This window comes from Rhincodon typus, chromosome 7 (assembly GCF_021869965.1).
Source record: "Rhincodon typus isolate 14 chromosome 7, sRhiTyp1.1, whole genome shotgun sequence".
Taxonomy (NCBI): domain Eukaryota; kingdom Metazoa; phylum Chordata; class Chondrichthyes; order Orectolobiformes; family Rhincodontidae; genus Rhincodon; species Rhincodon typus.
Genome location: NC_063338.1, coordinates 73941297 through 73963503, shown reverse-complemented (window position 1 = coordinate 73963503; position 22207 = coordinate 73941297). Strand labels below are relative to the sequence as shown.

The following is a 22207-nucleotide window of genomic DNA, read 5'->3' as shown; positions in this document are numbered from 1 at the left end:
TTTTTCTCTCAAGAAAGTCATTAATCTTTTAAACTCCATTCCTGAAAACGTTGAAATAGAGTCTGTGAATATGTCATGGGTATATAGCTTCTTCTAAGCAAGGGATGAAAAGTTATCAGGGGTAGACAAGAATTGGACTTGATCAGCCATGATCATCTGTATGCTGGAACAGGCCTAAGGTGCCAAATGGTCTATTCCTGCTTTCAAATCATTTGTTCCTATGTTACGTCACTGTATAAACAATAAGTAAGATTCCTTGCACCCATCACTTATATGGTCTCTGACCTACATTGCATCCCTATTAATTATTGGAGAAATAGTTTCACTCATTACAGCTTGAATTTGAATGTTAAATGTAACAAAAGAGCTCCTGGCTCTCTTAGGTACCTGATAAATGGGCCTTGAACTTTTTCCTTTCGACAATGACAGAGAAGTAACACACCCCTCTGCAGATGAATCTTGCTTCATTTAGTTGCATTGTGTCATGTTTCTATTTCACACCAATAATCATTTTTGTTGTTGTCTTCTTGTGGTTATATTTTAATATTATAGTTTTAAGGCAGTGGCTAATATGTGCTGTAAGTTGTCTAGAGACCTGGTCAATTAATTTTGATCTAGATAATGGAATGTCTTGGCACATTAAAGAAGTTCGGCAAACTAAACATTTGTACGATCCTTTCTCATTTTGAAATAACACAATTATCTGGAACTTCTGACTCATAATTCCTGTATATGTTGTATCTAAATAGAAGCTAACTTGGGGGAAAAAGAACAGCAATGGTGAGTCAATTATACTTTGCACTAATTGGTAATTTTAAAAAGTTATGCTCTTTGTGATAATAAACACAAATTTCATATCATTTCACATTAAATAATGTAAGGTTGTTACATCCAGAAGATTGAAAAAAGTATAGCTGAGGGACTAAAATTCCTTAAACTTATGTTGTTTGTGACAGAACATTGTCTTGTCATTATGAAGTTTACCATGAAGTAAATGCTTCAGCTAACGATTAATATAACTTTCGAAAACAGGCTAATCTAAAGAAAGCCTTGCTCTATATAAAATGCCATTGGCTTTGATGCACGCCTGAAACATTCCATCAAATTTAATAGTGGTTTTAAGTATCCCTTCCTAATACTGTTCCCCTGTCTAAGTCACAAGATTTAATTGTTTAATTGCAAGCTGCAAATATTTGCCATTGCTGTGTGTAAATATGCGCAAAGCATATGAGAAAAATATCATTGGCCTACAATAAATGTTTTAATTAAACTTTCCAAATGCTATTTTTTCACTGAAGTTTGTTAGAACATCAAGAGTCTTCAAAGTCAGAGTGACATTTTTGGGAGCATACTGCTTTTGCTCCATTAAATTCTTTGTGCAAACAATCTCTCTGGCATACTACAGATTTGCTAATATGGTGGTCTCCAATGATTTGAGATCCCATGTCAAAGTCAGTGATCTAGAAAATAAAAAGTATTAATCTATGGTTTAAAGGGCTTAGTGTTTGGTAAACAAGATCAAAAGAAATTCTGAAAAATATAATATTTGAAGATTGACTGAATAGCAATACTTGCAAAAATACCGTCTTTCTGAACTGAAGATCATTAAAACGATTGAAAAGCTTTTGTCTCATCCTTCAATCATTCAGTCTATCCTCAATAGGTCTCTCTCAATAGTCAACTGAGCATGCTTAATTGGAATGTGTTATGAGAATATGCTTCTTTTATACCAACAGCAACATGGGGGAGAATTCTATAATGCATTGAGGTCCTTTTCCAATGAAAAGCTATTGCTAACTCTCTTTTCTTAAGCCAACACATGGTCAAGTTCATTACTGTTTAACTGTTGAAAGTGCTTTAGTTGACAAATACTGGTTAATTGCTACAAACTGTTGTGTGTTGAGGTGAATAATATTTACAACATGATCAAGTAGTGCCTCTAAAATGCTTGGATTCCCACAATCATTTAACTAAAAAATGACTAAGACTTAGCCAAGGAAGTTTACAGAAGTTAGGTAACTCATATACATAAAAGTGCCTGGTTTGACTCTGGACGTCATCTTTTAAAAGAAGGTCACTCTTAATATTAACAGTTACAGGTTTCTGAACAGATTTCCTTTGAATAATTCTGATGAACCAAAGGCAACAGGAATGTTTGCTAACTTGTTTTCAGCAGAACAAAAACAAACAGTGCAAATCTACAGGGGAAAAGAAGAAAAAAATAAAAAGACCAAGGTAAGTGTTTCAAAGCAAACATTCATTAAATGATGCGCAAATTATTCCAGCGTTTAAACATGGCTTTCTCAGCATGATGAAAAGAGGATTAATCATCAAATATCAGTCTGATTTCAAATGCCAGGTTTCAACATAAGCTGACGGGAGGGAAAGGCAACAACAAAGAGGGCAGGAATAGTACAGAGCACCACAGGGAGTACTTCTGATTTGAGCTGCAAAAGGATTTATTTGTTGAAACCTTTCTCAAAGCAAACATCAGTACCACATAACTGCAATTGGCAGCATTTACCAAATAGCCTACCTGTCTATAAAGTCTAATCCCCCATGCATCAGAGGAAGCCTTTAAAATTCTACGTATAGAAAAATGACATAAGGCTAAGGATTAACTATGAGGCTGACAATTATAAGTTTTTCTTCTTTTTATGAGTATCTTAAGTTAGAGTTATTGAACGAAATGCTCAATCTTGATATAACATGAGGGGACTCACTTGAAAGCTTCATTATTCCTTTTTATTTGTCATATAAGGCAAATTTCCAACACATCAAAATTGTACAACAAAACTTCTGAACAAAACTCCAAATAACAATAATGTATACCTCTACAGTGATAACTATTTTAGTATTCTTAGCAAATGAAAAACTTGGCATAAATGATTTAGAGGGCTATGCTGAATCCAAAACACACGTTTTGGTTGAAATATTGTGAAGGTGACCTTGAGAAAAATAATCATGAATCATGACCTTAAAAATGTTTGTAATCAGTTTACAAAGGTGCATCAGGATCATTGACATATCAAACTTTAATTAATCTAAACATCAAAAAAGAAATTAATTATTGTTCATTGAAATCTTGCACCCAGCCCAACCAGCTTCTGCATATGACATGCTGTGTCACTGTATTAGGATCCCAGCCCAATGGAGGCTGCTTTGCTGAGAAATCCTATCCCCTTACTGAGAGCTACAAGGCCTAATGAAGTTTCAAAGTTGGATGTTTCACAAACTCACCTCAGGTTTGTTATTTTGGGAGTGAAGTTGAATTTGTTCACATCAGAATTAAAATGTAAGAAAACTAACTTTAACTGCTATTGATCCTGATGAGTGCAAGATGGAAACCTTTGACTTCATGTCTCTTTTTAGCAAAGTTTATGTTCTGTCATTATCAAGCAATCATTTATTTCTGATTCTGACTTAGCATCAACAATAATAAAATATATCACTGTATGAGAAGCAAAATAAAACTTGCCAAAATGAATGAAATGTCTTATTGGAGAATGCATGGAATAGAACCATGCAAGTCAAATAAGCTGTTTACATGACTTTTTTATGTATCAATGTGCTCCCCATCAAGCATCAGGCAAAATATTAATGACATCTGCCAAAGGAACACTGAAATTTTGAAATCTTGAAGTTGAGGGTCGATAATTTACAAGCAATTCAGCCTACCTTTAAAAAATTGCTTATGCATAAGTCAACAGAAAGAAAAACTGGTCAGGTTTGCATGATGCCTGTGCCTTTCGAAACATTCCAAAGAGGGCACTCTTTTAGCTTTAACAGTGTCAGCAGTGCATTTTTCACCATACTTTGGCAACGCTATAGCTGTGTTTTAAACATTGGCATATTTGCCATCCCTCATGTGAGCAACCTTATGTCACAGTATTTTTCAAAGAATCTGAAAATGTCAACATTTGATTAAAAAATGTAGACACATGAAAGTGGCAGAAAAAGGTAGGTAATCCTCAAAGAACACATTTTTGAATAGAACAGAATCTAGGCATGTCTAACAATGCCACCAATTATCATGCCTTATATTTTATGTATATTTATGATTGTAACAAAATCATTTGATTGGAATATATGAACACAGCACTAAGGTGTAGGAGAAGGACATTCAGCACGTAATTAATTTGATCATGGATAATCAGGTGGTGGTCCCAACTCAACTTTCCTATCTGCCCCCATAATCTTTACCTTCCTTGATTGATAAACATTTAGCTAATGTTTCCTTGAATAAATTTAATAACCAAGCCTTCGCTGCTTTCTGGAGGAGAGAATTTCACTTCCTAGTGACCCCGGGAAGAAAAAAATTTCTCCTCATCTCCATCCTAAAGGAAGGCTTCTTATTCTTCAAGTTTTATCCCTTAGATTATTCATCTACATAAGAGGAAATATCCTCTCAGTATTCAACCAACCAACTTCCCTAAGACTCTTACATATGTCAACATGATCACCTCTCACTCTTCTAAACTCCAATTGGTGTAGACCCAAAGATAAGATCAATGCTTCATCCCAGAAACGGTTTGAGTGAACCTTCTCTGAATTACTTTGAATGCAATTTTGTCATTTTTTCACATGAAACCAAAATCTCACACATTACTCCAGATGTGGTCTCACTTAGGACTTGTACAGCTGCAGTAAAATTTCCCTACAGTTGATTCTGCTATAACGTGACAGTTATGTTCCTGCGCAACATCACTTCATAGAAAATTGCACCAGAGAAATAACGGGCCTATGGGAAAAGCAGGGTTCGGGCCAGACCACCAGAGATATCATCCAAAATCACTCAAAAATCACTCAAAAGCCTAAGACAAAGGATAGCACAATTTGAATAAATGTTTAATTCATAGCTAATAATGAAATAAAAGTAAATTTGACACCTTACCTTGAAAAAAAACGTCAAGGTGACTTAATTGGGGAGGAAGTTTTGAGGTTGCTCTGGTGCTAATGCAGGGACTCAGGGTCTTCACCATCATCATAATCACCTTCAGGTGCAGTTGTAGTTGCAGAGTTAGTATGAAAAATAGTTAATCCAGAAGTGGATGGCTGTGATTCGTTGTCTTCTGACTGTTTCTTTGGGGTTGGCTTAAAAAAGAAATCCAGTTTTTGCTGCTTTGCCCTTTTTCTTCATTCATGAAGAAGCTGTTCATAGGGTGCCAAATAAGAACTTAATCCACAAACTGCTACCCTGCTCCATTATGCATTGTAATCATTGTCTTCTAAGAGCTGCGACTGCTTCTCAATTTCCCTGAGGGTAGAAGACAAAACAGAAGTGGAGATAACAAGGTGTAGAGCTGGATGAACACAGCAGGCCAAGCAGCATCATAGGAGCAGGAGGGCTGACGTTTCGGGCCTAGACCCTTCATCAGAAAGTTCCTACTATCTCTGATACAATTTTAACCCCACTGCGAAGCCCCATTTCTGATGAAGGGTCTAGGCCCAAAACATCAGCCCTCCTGCTCCTATGATGCTGCTTGGCCTGCTGTGTTCATCCAGCTCTACACCTTGTTGTCTCAGATTTTCCAGCATCTGCAGTTCCTACTATCTCTAAAACAGAAGTGGAAAGCCCTTGTGATGCTGCATCCTGGACTTCATCTTCTTCACCTCCAGCTTCCACTTCCCCCTCAGTGACAAGTTGTTGTAGATCAGCTGGAGAGAAGTCTTCATAGTGGGACTCAAGCAGCTCTTCAACATCCTCACTCTCCACTTCTTCAAATCCAAGTTGCTTTGCAAGATCAACACAATATTCTTTGATTCTTGGGAGCTCCTCTGATGGAACAAAGCCTTTAAAATCTTGTAAAACAATCTGGGAGAAGTTTCTGCCAAACTGCATGCAAGCAGTCCTAGCTGACATAACCGCAGACCTTCACAATAATGTCAATTGCATACTTGATTTTAAAGCTTTCCAAAATTGAAGAACACTGTCCTTATCCCCCTCAGTGGTTGCATTCAGCCTCTTAAATGTGCACCTTAAATAATAAGCTTTAAAAGCTGCTATAGCATCCTGGTCCATGGGTTGAAGGGGAGAGGATGTGTTTGGGGGTAGAAATAACACTTTGAAATAACACCTTTGGGATCACGTTATAGCCAACACAAGTTTGTGTTTTAGAAATAGCGTTTCCCCTATTCATCAGTTGCATTATAGCCAATTTGCGTTGCTGGCACACGTGTTATAGCAGAACCGACTGTCATTTTATTCTCTAATGCCCTCGGAATCAACACCAATATTCCATTTGCCTTCCTATTCATTTGCTGTACATGTTCGTTAGTTTCTGGTGATTTATGTGTCAGGATACCCAATCTCTCTATACCACTAAGTCACGCAGTCTATGTTTATATAGTATATTTTGTACTTTGTCCTTCTTGCCAAAGTGGACAAGTGCACATGTTCCCACTTTATAGTTCACCTAGTTTTTTTTTGCCCAATTACATAACCTGTCCATATCACTTTAAATACTCTTCACCTCATCCTGACAACTTGCAAATCCAACCCACCTTGGAATCATCAGCAAATTTAGTTACCATGCATTCAGTCTTCCATCCAAGTCATTGATATAAGTTGCAAATAATTGATCCCTATGGTACCCTACTACTTAGAGCTAGCCAATCATTTACCCCTACAGTCTGCAAACTGTTAGTCAACCAATGCTTCATCCATGCTGATACATGATCTCTGGCCCCTTGTGCCCTTACCTTGCTTTGTAACATTTCATTTGACACATCATCAAATTTTTCAGAAATATACCACAGTATTGAAGATTATCATAGAATCCCCACAGTGTGGTAGTAGGCCATTCGGCCCATACTGACCCTCCAAAGAGCATCCTACCCAGACCCACCCCTGCCCTATCCCAGTAAACCTTGCATTTCCCATGGCTAGTCCACCTAACCTGCACATCTTTGGACTGTGGGAGGAAACCGGAACACCCAGAGGAAACCCATGCAGACACAGGGGGGATGTGTAAACAAACAGTTGCCCAAGGCTGTAACTGAACCAAGTGCCTGGCACTGTGAGGCAGCAGTGCTAACCACTGAGCCACCATGCCACCCAACTGGCTCAGAACTGCAATCTTAATCATAATGAGCAATGAGAGGTTTGCAATCACAGAAACACATCCATTTGTAGTGCAGATAAAAATGTTTTCTTTTTAAGGATGCAATTGCGCTGCTATTTCTTAGGCCAAAATGGTGTTGATAATTTTGGAATAATCATTTCCACTTGATTCAGAATCTATTTAAAGCCAAAATAAATATAAAATTGCCACCATGCTCTTAAATAGTATAAAAATGCAAAAACATTAATCCATCATCACAAATTCTGTTAGTTTACGTTCAATTGAACACAGTTGTTGTTGTTATAACAAAGCATAAAAGTATTATTTCAGAATATAGTTGCTTAATTGTTTTTGTTTAGAACTCAACAAGATGCTTTTACCTTGAACCATTAGCAGCATTGTCTGAAGGACCAAATTCATCAAAGTTTGTCAGAAATAGTTTTTCATCACTGCAGTTGCCACCAAGGGCAAGAAGTGATCAAACAGTGCTTGTCCATAAGACTCAAAAAATATAACACTTTAAAAATTCTATAAAAACAGCTTGGTGTCATAAACAATACAAAAGAGGAACTATCGAAAATGATTTTAAAAAGTCTCCTAGATTATTCCTAATTCGAGTTGGAATGGAATTCTCCTCTAAGTTGATTGATGACAGTGCCACAGAATACACCAATGTTTATTGCTTCGTCTATTCTTTATACCAGGTAGTACTAGACTAAAATATATTTTACAACCTACACTTCTGTTACAAATACATCGCAATAAGAATTGTTACAACAAAGCTAATTTAGCTCATTTTATTAGATCACATGTTGCTCTCCTTCATATATCTCTTTGGTGCTTCTATGTTAAGTACATTTTGAAAGTCAGTTACAGTATCAACTTATCAGCTAAGATTTAGAAAATGGTGGAACCTGTGACAGAACCTCAAAGTCTGATATAATTTATTTGCAATGGTTTCACCTAACCAATAAATTGTCTGTCTAGTGACCTAGATTTATACAAACGCCCTTGCAGAATCTGCTAAATAATAGCAACAAACTTTGACCTTGGTGCTGATGTCTGCAATATCTTAGGTAAACTAAATGAGAATGAACACTGACAGTTTAGAAGTGCTTATTTGCTTATCCACAGTCCCAGCAGACACTATAGGGGATTAGGAATACTTTCAACTTCCAGCAGTAAGGAATCACAATGTTGAACGTTTCTATGCAGCACAACAGAACATAAAAGAGCCAGAGAATTCTTTTGCTGAGCAAAGCATTGCACGTTTTTTCAGATGATTAGTTTGTCTGGTTTTGTTGTCTTCACTGCGATTTTCCAACATAAACAGGAAAGGTTCCTATTTCCATAACTGTTTTAAGTAATTCGGGAAAGATCAGTGGTTATCATTAGCTACTGTTGCTTCTCTTTTGTTTAGAATAGTAAACAGCGGGTGGTTGAGGGATGGAAGGAGAAGACTGGGAGTGTTAATGGGGGCGTGGGGGTTACGTTGGGGTCGGCAATGTGGAGGGGATTTGTGCTTGGTCTTGGTGGACACTTTTTCAAGGAGGAAGAGATAAATAACTATTCCTTGAATAGTGAATTTGACACAAATTTTACCAAAGAGTCAAATATTAATTTATCAGCAATTTATTTTGAGCAGAAAATTGGTGGTTGCCATAGATGATAAATTAAACAACTTAAATGAAGGATTCAGAGTTCAGACCTTTAGGGGATGCTGGATTATTTCTCAATGTCATGAGGTCTTCCACTCATCTAAATTAGCAAATTATGTCTTTTCTAGCAACATATTGTCAAACTTGCAATGCAATCTTTAAGAGTGACTTAACTAAACAAAATAAATATAATTACCTGGTACAAAAATAAAAAAAAGAGGAAGAGGATTTGAGATCCAATGTGGAATCTAATCATCAAAATAATTTGGTAATTGGTCTTTCTCTTTGTTAAAAGATCTGTAGTAAGTGAATTTCCATTTTGTTTCTGGCTACAATAGCAACTCAGAGGATAGGAATTTGGTGGCTAGTAACTCAGCTCCTGACTCCTCAATCCTGACCCTGTCAGGAATGTGATGGAATTCTTTCCACATGAGTGCAGCTTCAACGACAATTAAGAATATTGACATTATCCAAACAAAGCAGCCTGCTTAATAGAAACCCATGCAGCAACATTGAATATCACAAAAACCACCATTGGCACCCCTGAGGCATTATGATGTACCTTCCACAACATGCAGGAGCTTGTCAACTTTCCATGATGCTATCATTTCGAAGGCTACCAGATGAATGCAAACATCAGAATTTGTACTTTTCCCTCCGAGCAATATATCATCCTGACTTGGAACCATATTGCTGTTCCTTCACTGCCAATGGGTCAAAATTCTGGAATTTCCTTCCTAATACCACAATGGACAGCAATGGTTCACCTTCTTGAGGGCATTTAGGGGCGTGTAATAAACATCTGCTTTTGCTAGTGATTTTCTTATGAACAAATAGAAAAAAAAGGTACTTTGCAGAATGTGATTCCACATGACATTCCAAAGAAGAACTTACTTATGAGATGTTGCAATGCTAAAATACTTACTTATTGATTTTCTGTGTTCAGGCTTTGCTTCTTTTGGATTGGATTTGCTGTTGTTTTCACCCTCATTCCTACTCAGTTCTTCACTGCTTGAGCTTTTCCAGATGCTGATTGCTGATGTGGAAGTTCCCTTCTTTGACCACAATGTCATGAATAGATACCAATAGGGAAAAAAGGGAGGTATATTCATGACCACATTTGCAAAACTATAATTATAGTACATGTGTCAATGGCCTATTTTAAATAAAATTATGGAAGAATAAAAGTAGGTGCAATAACACACTGTGACTAAGGTTTTTTTGCCTTTGATTTATTACATAGCAAATTCCCATATATTGTGAGATCACAGATGATGGCACCAAAAAAGTGAAACCTCTAAAGGAAAAGAGGGAAAACCAACATCCAAAAAAACTAACATATCCTGCATACCATCTATTAACTGTTCCAAAGCACCATTGACTGACCCTTTTGACTGCCTCTCTGATTAAATCTCTTGATTGTGAGATGGTGTTGATGAGTGGGAAAGAGGGAGAAGAGAAATATTTTGAAGAATGCAAGTTGGTGGACTGCACCATGAACTTCTGAGATGCAGCATGGTGATGCAATTTATATTATTTCATTGGATTAGGCACTGAGAGCAGAAATAAAACTCCACCTTTGAATTTTCCAAATTGGACACCAACCTGCAACCTGCTATCACCCCCAATGCTCATCACCTCATTAAGCTAAAAAGTTACAACACACCTGATGTGACAATTTATTTCATTGCAATTTTCCACTCTTCTTTAATAGGTAAGTTCTCTACACCATGAATTGCTTTTTCTTAACCAACACAGACATCAGAAACCATGCAAAAGTTTATGATCACATTATGCTTTATATTATCATTAATATCAATTGTTGTAGAGGATCTTTATAAAATAAAATTGCAAATTAACTAAGACAAACACTCAGACCAGAGATAGCAAGAGCTGCAGATGCTGGAGTCAGAGGCAACACAGTACAGGCCTGGAGGAACACAGCAGGCCAGGCAGCATCAGCGGAGCAGGAATGTTGACGTTTTGGAAGGGTCCCAACCTGAAACATCAACTTTCCTGCTCCTCGAATGCTGCCTGGCCTGCTGTGTCAAACACTTTGACCAGACTTCTACAAAATACAGGAGTGTCTGAAATATAGGAACTAATAGGCTGAAAGTATTAAATCATAAATAATAGAATCTCTACAGTGTGGAAGCAGGCCCTTCGGCCCAACAAGTCCACACTGACCCTCAGAACATCCCACCCAGACCCATCCCCCCCATAACACACCTAATCTACACATCCCTGAACACTACGGGCAATTTAGCATGGCCAATCCACCTAGCCTGCACATCTTTGGACTGTGGGAGGAAACCGGAGCACCTGGAGGAAACCCACACAGACACGGGGAGAATGTGCAAACTCCACACAGACAGTCGCCCGAGGGTGGAATTGAACCTGGGTCCCTGGCGCTGTGAGGCAGCAGTGCTAACCACTGAGCCAAAATTACAATTAATGAAAAGTATGGTTAAGAGGTGGCTGAAAAATATCAGTAAAAAAAACACACATGCCTTTGAGTCAGAAAGTTGTAGTTTCATGTCTCACTCAAGCACAAAATCTGGACAGACATTCGGTATCCTGGCCAATACTTATACCTCAAAAAGTACAGCTAAGGAAAGAAATTACCCTGTTATTATGTAGGAGCGAATTACTGCAGACACTGGAATCTGTATTGAAAACAAAAATTGCTGGAGATCACAGCAGATCAGGCGGCATCCACTGACAGAAAACAAGCTAATGTTTTGAGTCTCATCTAGATTCAAAACATTAACTTGTTCTCTCTGCATGGATGCTGCCCGACCCGCTGTGATCGCCAGCATTTTTTGTTTTCAATACCCTGTCATTATCTTGTTTTGGGGAGCTTGCAATACATAAGTTGAATATTATATTTCTGAAATTAGGAGAAATAAATAAAAAAGTAATTCATCATCTCCAAATCATTTTGGGTTGTCTTGGGATTGTGAAAATACTACATAAATGCAATTAAATGGAGAAAATGCTGGAGAAACTCAGCAGGTTGGCTAACATGTAAAGGGGAAAAGCTACCTGATTTGCTGAAGGTTTCCAGCATTTTGTGTTTTTATTTTGGTGTTTCCACACCATTTTGCCTGTATATATGAAAGTCCTTTCATCTTTCTAACTTTAACTCTTGTAAGAAGGAACTTATTTCAGTTTAATGCCTGACTTAATTAATTTAGTTCTTTCTTAAATTCTATTGCTTGTGAGTGTGTTGCAAGAGAGAAAAAAAAAACAAGGATAAATAACACGGAATAGATTCTGGTGCTTCTCCTGCAGAATCGCTTCAATTGAAAATATTTTTGTAAACTTTAAAGATATTAATTACCATCAGCTAAAAATGATACATGATCTCATTGAATCAAAATGGAAAAGTTTGGGCTCACAATAGGAATCGGTATGTCTGTTTGTGTCAACTATGAAGAACTCATGGTCATTTATAAATAATTACCTGTGAATGAATTTCAAAGTGTTAATTCACTGATGGTAGTGTAAAGTCAGAGTACAAATTTATGGGTAACATGTTAATATAGCTGAACTTGATGCACACTACAAATGCACATTATGTCCTATTTGAGTCATTTCAGGTCTGTTTTAAATTTAAAAACATCATGCCAAACCATTTTATAGAAAATATGCAAAAAGGGATTAACAATGCCACAGGGAGCTATAAACAAAAGAAACATGGTCTAAAGGGGCTGATCAGAGCTTGAGAAGCTCAGGAAATATATGGGAAAGTATTTTTTTGGCAAAAAATCTAAAAATGTTTATTGTGCAACTTCTAAGACAGATTGAACAAATATACAACTCCTTTCATTTGTTTCCAAGGCAAACTATTTTAGTTAATGTTAAGAGTTAAAAGCATTATACGCACCAATTTGTCAATCACGTGTTTGATGGCCTGGTACCAGTCATGTATACTATCATCATCTGAATGGAGAAGAAATTCATTCCCTGAGATGGTAGTGAGCTGTGTTAAGAAAAAGAAAAGCAGTGTGTAATTTTGTTTAATGCTGTAAACAACATAAGGATAGCACTGCAATATAATGGGTCAGCACATAATTCATTACGATTTCAATCCACTTAGTGAAAATCAACATAGGAATTGCTCCTAAAAATGACTAAAATTCACCTAATTCTTTTTCTTCTAGTCATCACGTTATACAATGACAATAGGAAATCAATTAATGCCTTTTGCAACCCATCCTGAATTACTTATTACATACATGTCAGTCCAAAACAGTGATAGGAATATTACATGATTCCAGCTATTTCAGTTCATTCTCTTGACTTTAATTGTAAAAGAAAAAGTTCAGATGAAAGTAAGACAACAGGTACGCATTCTGTAACAATTTTCAAATGAAATATTGACATTTTTTTCTTACTTGCTATGTAGTTGATGGCTGCTTTTATATTGAGCATTTAATGTTTACATAAATGAAAAAGAATTGGTTGTTCAATAATGAAACACACAGTACATGCTAGAACAACTGAAAAGGGGCAGGGTAATTACAACTCATCAATGAAAGTAAAACCATAATACTTCTTGAAAGTAACTTCATAAACACTATACAGAGCCTTAAGTTGCATTGAAGCGGAACATAAAGAAATTACACATCTTCTTACTTCTACTCTACAATGCAGGCTAATTGGAACCTTTCTTTATTCATTCACAGGATGTGGGCAATGCCAACTTAGCCAGCATTAATTGCACATTCCTAGATGCCCTTGAGAAGGTAGTTGTGAGCTGCTTTATTGAACCACTGCAATACATTTGGTTTAGAGAGTGTTTATGTGGTGCCAGTGGTAATGTACCTACTCTGAGCCAGGAGACCCAGGTTCAAGTGCCACCTGGTCTACAGATGTTCCATAATATCTCTGAACACGCTTTGATTAGAAAATAGACACAAATTAAAAATTGGTTTAGGTCGGCACACATTGCCATTAGGGAGGGAGTTCTGTATCAGTCGCTCTTGTCCCTCTCAATGAAAGTGGTTGTGGTTTTGGAAGGAGTTGTTGAGGACCCTTGGTGAATTTCCATGGAGCATCACGTAGATGATGCACACTGCAGCTACTGAGAGTTAGTGTTGGATTAAGCGAATGTTTATAGATGTGGTACCAATCAAGTGAGCTGCTTTATCTGGATGGTGTCAATCTTCTTGAGTGTTGTTAGATTGCACTCATCCAGGCAAGTGGAGACTATTTTCTTGTGCTCCTGACTTGCCCTGATGGTGGATAGGCTTTGGGGAGTCAGAAGGTGAGTGACTCAACACAGTATTACGAGTGTCTGACCTGCTCTTTCTGGTCAATGGTCCCAACCAGATTGTTGATCATTGATTAATCAGTGACAGTAATGCCATTGAATGTCAACAGATGGTGGTTAGGTTCTCTCTCGTTAGAGATAGACTTTGCTTCTCACATGTGTGGTGTGAATGTTACTTGTCAATTGTCAGCCTCCACCTTTCCAGATCTTGTTGCATTTGGACATGAAGTATTTCAGTATCTGAGGTATCATGAATGGTGTTGAACATTGTGCAATCATCACAGAACACCCTCACTTCTGACATTATGATGGAGGGAAGGTCATTGATGAAGCAGCTGATGATGGGCATAGGACACAAGCCTGAGGAACTCCTGAACAGATGTCCTGGAACTAAAACGATAGACATTCAGCAACCACGCGACATTCCTTTGTTCTAGGTGTGATTCTTAAAAGTGGAAAAATTTCCCTGATAAACATTGATTCCAGTTTTGCTAGGGCCCTTCAATGCTGCATTAGGTTAAATGTGGACGTGATGTAAAGGGCAGTCACCTCACCTCTAGAATTTAGTTGTTTTGTCCATGTTTGAACCAGCCCTATAATGAAGTCAGGAGCTGAATGACCCTGGCAAAACCCAAACTGAGTGAAGGTGAATGGGTTATTTTTAAGCAAGTTCTGCTTTATAACATTGGTTATGACTGTTTCCATCTTTTTACTGATGATCGAGAGTAGACCAACAGGGCAATATTCGGTCAAAGATAACAAGGTGTAGAGCTGGATGAACACAGCAGTCCAAGCAGCATCAGAGGAGCAGAAAAGCTGACGTTTCGGGTCGAGATCCTTCTTCAGAAGAAGGGTCTCGACCCGAAACATCAGTTTTCCTGCTCCTCTGATGCTGCTTGGCCTGCGGTGTTCATCCAGCTCTACACCTTGTTATCTCAGATTCTCCAGCATCGGCAGTTCCTACTATCTCTGTAACAATATTTGGTCAAGTTGGGTTTGTCCTGCTTTTTGTATACAGGACATACTTTGAGAAATTTCCCATGTTGTCAGGGAGATGCCACTATTGTAGCTGCACTCCACCAACTTGGGTAGGGGTGCAACATTTTCAGAAGTACAGAGCTTCAATTATATTGCTAGAATGTTGTCAGGGCTCACAGACTTAGCAGTATCCAGTACCTCCATTTTGATGTCATGTGGAGTGAATGAAATTGTCTGAAGATTAGCATCTGTGATTCCAGGGACCTCTGAAGGTGGCCAAGACAGATCATCCCCTTAGCACTTCTGGCTGAAGACTGTTGCAAATGCTTTAGCCTTATCTTTTGCACTAATGTGCTGGGCTCCCACATTGAAAAAGATAGGGATATTTGTGGAGCTTCCTCCTCCAGTGAACTGCCTTATTGTCCATCACCATTCATAATTATATGTGGCAGGGCTGCTGAGCTTAGGTCTGATCTACTGGCTTTGGAATCACTTAGCTCTGTACATCACTTGTTGCTTATACGATTTCACACATAGATAGTCCTGTTTGGCTTTACTAGATTGTCAGTTCATTTTTAGGTATGCCAGGTGCTATTCCTTGCACGCCCTCCTGCACTCTTCATTGAAAAATGCAGGCTGGATAGGGGAAGGACATCAGTGAACGAAATGTTTATGTAATGAAAATAGATTCATCATTTGATCTTTATTTTGAAATTTGCTCATTGAATTCATCACATGCCTGGTGGGTACAAACCCTGGTCCCCAGAAGATTAGGATAGGTTGAGGTGGGTAGATTAAGGTTCAGGCACCTCTGGATTACCCCACAGCTACCTAATGAAATGTTCAGGCAGACTTTGATATGGTCACACTTCATGCCCACCTGAATGAGGCAAGAGGCTGATTTCTATCTGGAAATCATGTCCTGTGCTGGTGGTAGAACTCACTTGCAATTTTTGGTTACATGTTAGCAGTTTGAGCTTTTCTGCCAAATGTATAACCAGTAGCCCTTTGAAGATGGTAAGTTCAGAAATGGCAAGATATTTGGTTTCTGGTGGGATACATCTCCTGGCCTCAAAGGAAAACTGCATCTCTTTTCTTGTTGCCCCCAGCCCGACACAGTTCCTCTCTCCTTGACCACTGCCTTCCATGCAATATCTAATTTTAACATAGCAAGCTGTCCACTAGACCTTCTTGAGTTTTCAGCAGTTGACCTGAATAATCCCGAACATTATTTGGACCTTGTCACTTCATGCTACTTTGGGCAGAAATGAATATATGAAAATAAAAATTAGCAGTAGGAGTAGGCCATTCAGCCCCTTGTGCCTGCTCTACCAATGAATAAGATCACGACTGATCTGATCGTCACCTCAAATTCATATTCTCACCTATCCCTTTAATTCCCTAGCCTAAAAGATATTCAAGGACTTGCTTCCACTACCTTTTCAGGAGGTGAGTTTCAAAGTAAGAGACTTTTGAAATAAACTTGTATCTCATCCAGAACTGGAGGGCATGTCAGACAAGCAGTTCACATCACAGAGGTAGTGGATGCTTAGACAGTGGTGATGACAACCAGAGTTGGCTGTCATCAGTGTACTTATAATGCTGACATTATGCCTTCAAATCAGATCATTAACGGCAATATGTAAATAGGAAATTGTAGAGAACCAAAACATATTCCTTGATGTAAAGGTGCAGGGTAGGGAAAATAAATCATTCCAGGGTATTATCTGGTTATGGTCGAGTAAGTAAAAGTGGAACAAACTAGGAGAAGTCACATTCCAGTGTATGTGGAAGTGAGACATTTAAGGATGGCTAAATCCAAAACTGCATAGAGCCTACAGAATTCTTAACAGGATCAATGAGGGAAATGCAGGAAGAATGCTTATCCTGGCTGTGAGGTCACTTAAGATAGAAATGAAGAAGAACTTCTTCACTCAGAGGTTGATGAATCTTGGAAATTCTCTTTCCCAAAGCATGTGGACACTTAAGCTAGATTCAAGACAGAGACTGATAGATATCTAGATATTAAAGATATCAACAGATATCAGGATAATGCTAGAAAGTGGCATTAAGGTGAAGGATTAGCCACGATCTTGTTGAATAAGGAGCAGGCTTGAGGGGCTGAAAGCTGCTCCTATTTCCTATTTTCTTATAGTTTTTTTGGCATACATGACATTCAAAGGATGAATTGTCTTTATCTGTTTCAAACATTATTGAAGAAACATGTTTATTTTGGAGTACAACCTCGTAAAATATAACCCCATGGTTAAATTGTTCTGCAAACAATGCAGTGTTTGTATTATTATAGTGCAATGAAACTTTATAACCTCTGCAGGTTCTATGATGATGGTATGATTTGGTATGGTTCTATGATTTGGGTGACCTTTAAATTAACCGCTGCCTGTGAAGTTACTTTAATAAATTCAAGCTAATATTTGTGTGTTAAAAAATGTCAAACATGGTGTTATTCTGAACAATGCTAACCCACTTTGAGTGTGTTTGATTGTTTTCTTCTGATACCTAGAGTATTACCTCCAGACAATAGCGGACACCAGACCCACGCATAGACTTTATGACGATCAATCATTTCCTCTCCTTGGTGACTTGCAAGATATTTATTTCTAAGATGATAGAAGGGATCTACCTTTCCAACTGGCCAGTTTTTCTTACCTCTAATATATAACAACTTTGAGAATATTGAAAATCATTTTGTGGAATAAGGTGAAGTGGAAATATCAAAATAAATTAGGATGCACAAACTTGAGGGTTCATAGAGTAATCCAACATTTAATGAGCTCCCCTTAGAGCACTTACATTCTAAAATAGATGTAAGCTGTGTGATTTAAATATGTATATTTATATATATTTTAATATCATTTATTTTAGAGTATAGATTTTGAACAAGTGGCATGTGGGCTTTTATTTATGTGTATGGGGATGGTATAATGATTAACTTGTAAGTACTTCTGGACCCATGACTATTTTAACCAATAGGAGAGAAGGAGTCCCTGGGGTGGCAACAGGAATAATGGAAATTTGCTTGCATTGGGAGAGTGGACGGAGGGCATGTTGACAAGTATTGGGCTGCCTTTGGCTTAAAGGATCAGAATTATTTTGCTTAGCAGAAAGTTTATAGCTTGGAAGGATTTGTCTTCTGTTCACAAAGTTCTGGTTGAAGTTAGATGTATGAAACAGTTTCTCCTGTAGAAAGAGTTAGTTCAGAAAAATTAGGAAATAGGTTACCTCAGTCTAAGAATTTTAGTATGTAAGTTCAAAACCAAAGACGTTTGATTAGAACACTGAAGGGGTTATATGAAGCAGAAAAATATGTAAGCTGAGTTTTGTGACTACTCAGTAAGGACTCTATTGAACTCTCAAGCCCACGAACTGAAAGAAACAGTTAAGTTAACCTATAGCTATGTCAGAAGACTAAATTCTCACTGTATCATGGACTGTTGGAAGGCAAGGAAAGTTTCTTGGGGAGCTACTGTAAGTTTTGAAATCTTTCAAATTGTGTTACATGTAAATAGCCTGGTTGATTCTATTTTATTTTTATTTCTTTTGCATAATAAACGTCTGTTCTATCATTAAATCAAAATCTGCAGTATTATATGTTTGTGCTTGAGTGAAAGACCCTCTTGTTAAATAAAAACAAAAATAAAATTATCCATCAAGCCAAATTTCAACCTGGGATTTGACTTTTCCAGTAATAACATCAGCTGGATCATAACAATACATTTTACCGAAACTACAGTAATCAAGTTGCAAGGGGTGGAAACGTTTTGAAGAATATGGTAATGTGTATGTTTTTAATCACAATGTCAAGTTCATCTGTGTTTTCATTTCAGTTTAAAAACATCTCTGTGTCTTTTTCTGTAACATATCACGCAAGGCTGATGATATTATGGTAAAATAACATCTACTTGTAAAACGGTGCTTAAAAATAACAGTAGCTCTGAATTAATATCCACAGGATTCACCAATGGATTTATGGATCAAAGGTATTTATGTAACAGGTTAGTAATGAATTGGCTCACGTCTGTGAAGGTCTATTTCATATGTTAACAATCTAGGCCATGCTTTAAGGGGAAAGATCCAAGTGAAATTCAAAAAACCTGTCAATTGTAAAATCAAAATTATTAAATTGGATATTATGAAAAAGGATAAAGAGTTAAAACCATAAAAATGGCCAAAGGCACTAATTCAACAGTATCTCATTTTAATAAATGCATTTTGCTGCATGTTGGTTCTCTATTGCTCAAGAAAGTCAAACCTCATAGCTGACAAGATCTTCGAAGGAACATATTGCTGCAAGTTATACCCACTAGTCAAAAAATGCAGGCAAGCATAATAATTAAAAGGAAACACAGCATTTTCAGCCAAAATGTAAAAATAAGTGTTGGAGATATGCTTCTGTATAGTTCCCTTGTAAACTATAATACTGCACAGATTGTGAAGATTGACACTGAATCTGGTGCTATCATTCATTATTGCCATGTCACTCAGCTTCTTGGCTCACTCAAGCTCAATCTGTGACATGTTTGTGATTATCATACTCATTTAGTAACTATATGGCATATGGAACACAAATACTATTTAGCTGCTGAGGGTTGGGTCATTCGCTTCTAAAATGCCACCAAACTGGAATAATTTAATGTCCGCATTACACTTATATGAGGCTCCAAAACCAAACAAAAATCAATAATCTCAGTCTTTTAACTACTTGACATTCTAAGAGCACTTAAAATACAGCATTTAACTGAAAAAACCCACAACTGAATATGAGTCACAGATTGTGTTTAAAGACTTGGTTCATAATCTGCACCTAAGCAACGGGTAGTAGGTTTAATAAGCAATAAAAACCAAAACAAAATCAGAACTGTTTTTTGGCCCCAGAACATTTATGGGCCACAACTATCATTGCTAAATCATGAAAGCATTAATGACTGCAATTTAAATGTTCATTTTTGCATCAGAGGTATGATGAAAACCAATATACTTTAACCAATAGGAAAAACTGGAAGTCTTCTTTCTCACTAGATCATTTCTTTAAAAACAATTTAATGATGCAAGTATAAAATATCAAAAATTTCAACTTATACAAATTTGGTCAATGTCACTCAGATACAACTTTACTTTTACTTTTACATAACATTGATATACTTCAGTCAGAACATCTAAGGGGCCTAATTTCTGCTGTGTTCTGGATTGGTATTCACAGATAAAGTAACTTTTGAATAGTAGTGGAATTAAATAGCATTTTTGCTGTACCCCTCATTGTAAATTTTCTGATGCACATTAACATGTAAAACTAGAATTAGCATGCTCATTGATTGGTAACTGTTTAATTAGCGATCTATATGAAACACAGAGATTAACACAACACCAACCTCAATCCTTTGAATTACTTGTTCCTAATTCATTCATGGGGTGCAGGATCACTGGCTGGCCTAGTATTTATTTCCCATCTCTAATTGCTCAGAAGGTAGTTGAAATCCAATTGTATTGCTGTGGGTCTGGAGTCACATGTAGGCCAGACCAGTTAAGGACAGCGCTTTCCTTCCCTAAAGGATATTAATGAACCAGAGATAGTAGGAACTGCAGATGCTGGAGAATCCGAGACAACACGGTGCAGAGCTGGGTGAACACAGCATGCCAAGCAGCATTATAGGAGCAGGAAGGTTCCTATGATGCTGCTTGGCCTGCTATATTAATGAACCAGATAGGTTTTTCCAATGACCAACAACTGTTTCATGGTCACTATTATATCCTTAATTCCAGGAATTATATTCTTAAATCCAGATTTTTATTGATTTCGAGTCCTGGTCGCCAGAACATTGCCTGGGTCCCTGGATTAACATCCCAGCAATAATATCACAAGGCTATTGCCTCCCCTTTGGCCTTTATTGCAAGAAAACTTGAGTTCAGAAGTAGAGATGTCTTATTCCAGTTATACAAGACCTTTGTGAGGCCACACCTAGGGTAGTGCGATCAGTTTTCATCTCCCTAGCTCAGAGGGGATATATTTGCCATAGGGGAAATGCAGTAAAGGTTCACTAATCTGACATCAGGAATGGCAGGACTGTTCACTGAACAGAACTTGGTTCAACTAGGCCTTTATTCATCACAGTTTATAACAATTAGGGGGGATCTGATTGAAACACTTAGAAACTTAACAAGGCTAGACCAGGCTCACTAATGTCCTTTAGGGAAGGAAACTGCCATCCTTCCCTGGTCTGGCCTACATGTGACTCCAAACCCACAGCAATGTGGTTGACTCTAAACTGCCCGCTGGGCTTATAGGGATGGGCAATAAATGCTGCCTAGCCAGCAACATCCTCTTCCTGTGAATGAATAATAAACAAGATTCAATGCAGGGAGGATATTTCCCCTGGTTGGAGCCTCTAGAATCAGGGGTCACTGTCTCAAAATACACAGGAGGCCATTTAAGACTGAGATAAGGAACATTTCTTCACTCAAAGATGATCAACCTGTGAAATTCGCTACCATAGAAGTTGTGGAGATCAGGCCTCTGGGTATATTCAGTAAAGAACTTGATAAATTTTTAGATACTAAAGGTATCAAGGGGTATGGAGACAAAGCAGGAGAATGAAATAGATGATTATCCATGATCAGATTGAATGGCAAAGCAAGCTCAGTGGATGGAATGGCCTATTCCTGCACCTCATTCCTATATTTTTCCTAATAAGGACACAACACACATCATCATTTACTTGAAGTAGTGTATTTGGATTATAAGCTTCTGACACAGTCTGTAGCTTTAACGTTAATGTGGCATAATATGATACAGTGATATGTCCACTCCCTGTCCAACTGAATCAGAGGGCGGCTGAGAGTCATCATAGCAGAATTCTGGGAGACATCACCACAGTCATCACAACTGTACAGCAGGTCAGAGAGAACCTGGTGTCAAGGTGTGGTTAGTTTAGTGGGGAGATGTGACTCTGAATAAGGGAGGGGCCATCGAGAAGTTGGGGAAAATACATTAGCCATTGAAAGCAAGTTTACTATTCAGGATAACCAGGGGCACAGTGAAGGGAGGGAAAAGACTTCTGGTTTAAAGTGCATTTATTACAATGCATGAGGCCTGACTGTAAGGCAGATGAGCTCAGAGCATGGATTGGGTCTGGGGACTGGGATATTATAGCGAGAACAGAAACATGGCAGAGATAGTAGGAACTGCAGATGCTAGAGAATCCGAGACAACA

At 37.7% G+C, this 22207-nt stretch overlaps 1 protein-coding gene across 1 annotated transcript in view; it reads right to left on the bottom strand.

Moving 5' to 3' along the window:
• The window catches only part of LOC109915955 (rho GTPase-activating protein 15), a 580076-nt gene that overhangs the window by 197541 nt on the left and 360328 nt on the right, over window positions 1-22207 (bottom strand). The window contains exons 8-9 of the mRNA XM_048599243.1: window positions 12612-12707; window positions 9648-9774 (exon numbers count right to left, since the gene is read on the bottom strand). Coding sequence (XP_048455200.1) covers window positions 9648-9774; window positions 12612-12707 — 223 coding nt within the window. The remainder of the gene's footprint in view (window positions 1-9647; window positions 9775-12611; window positions 12708-22207) is intronic.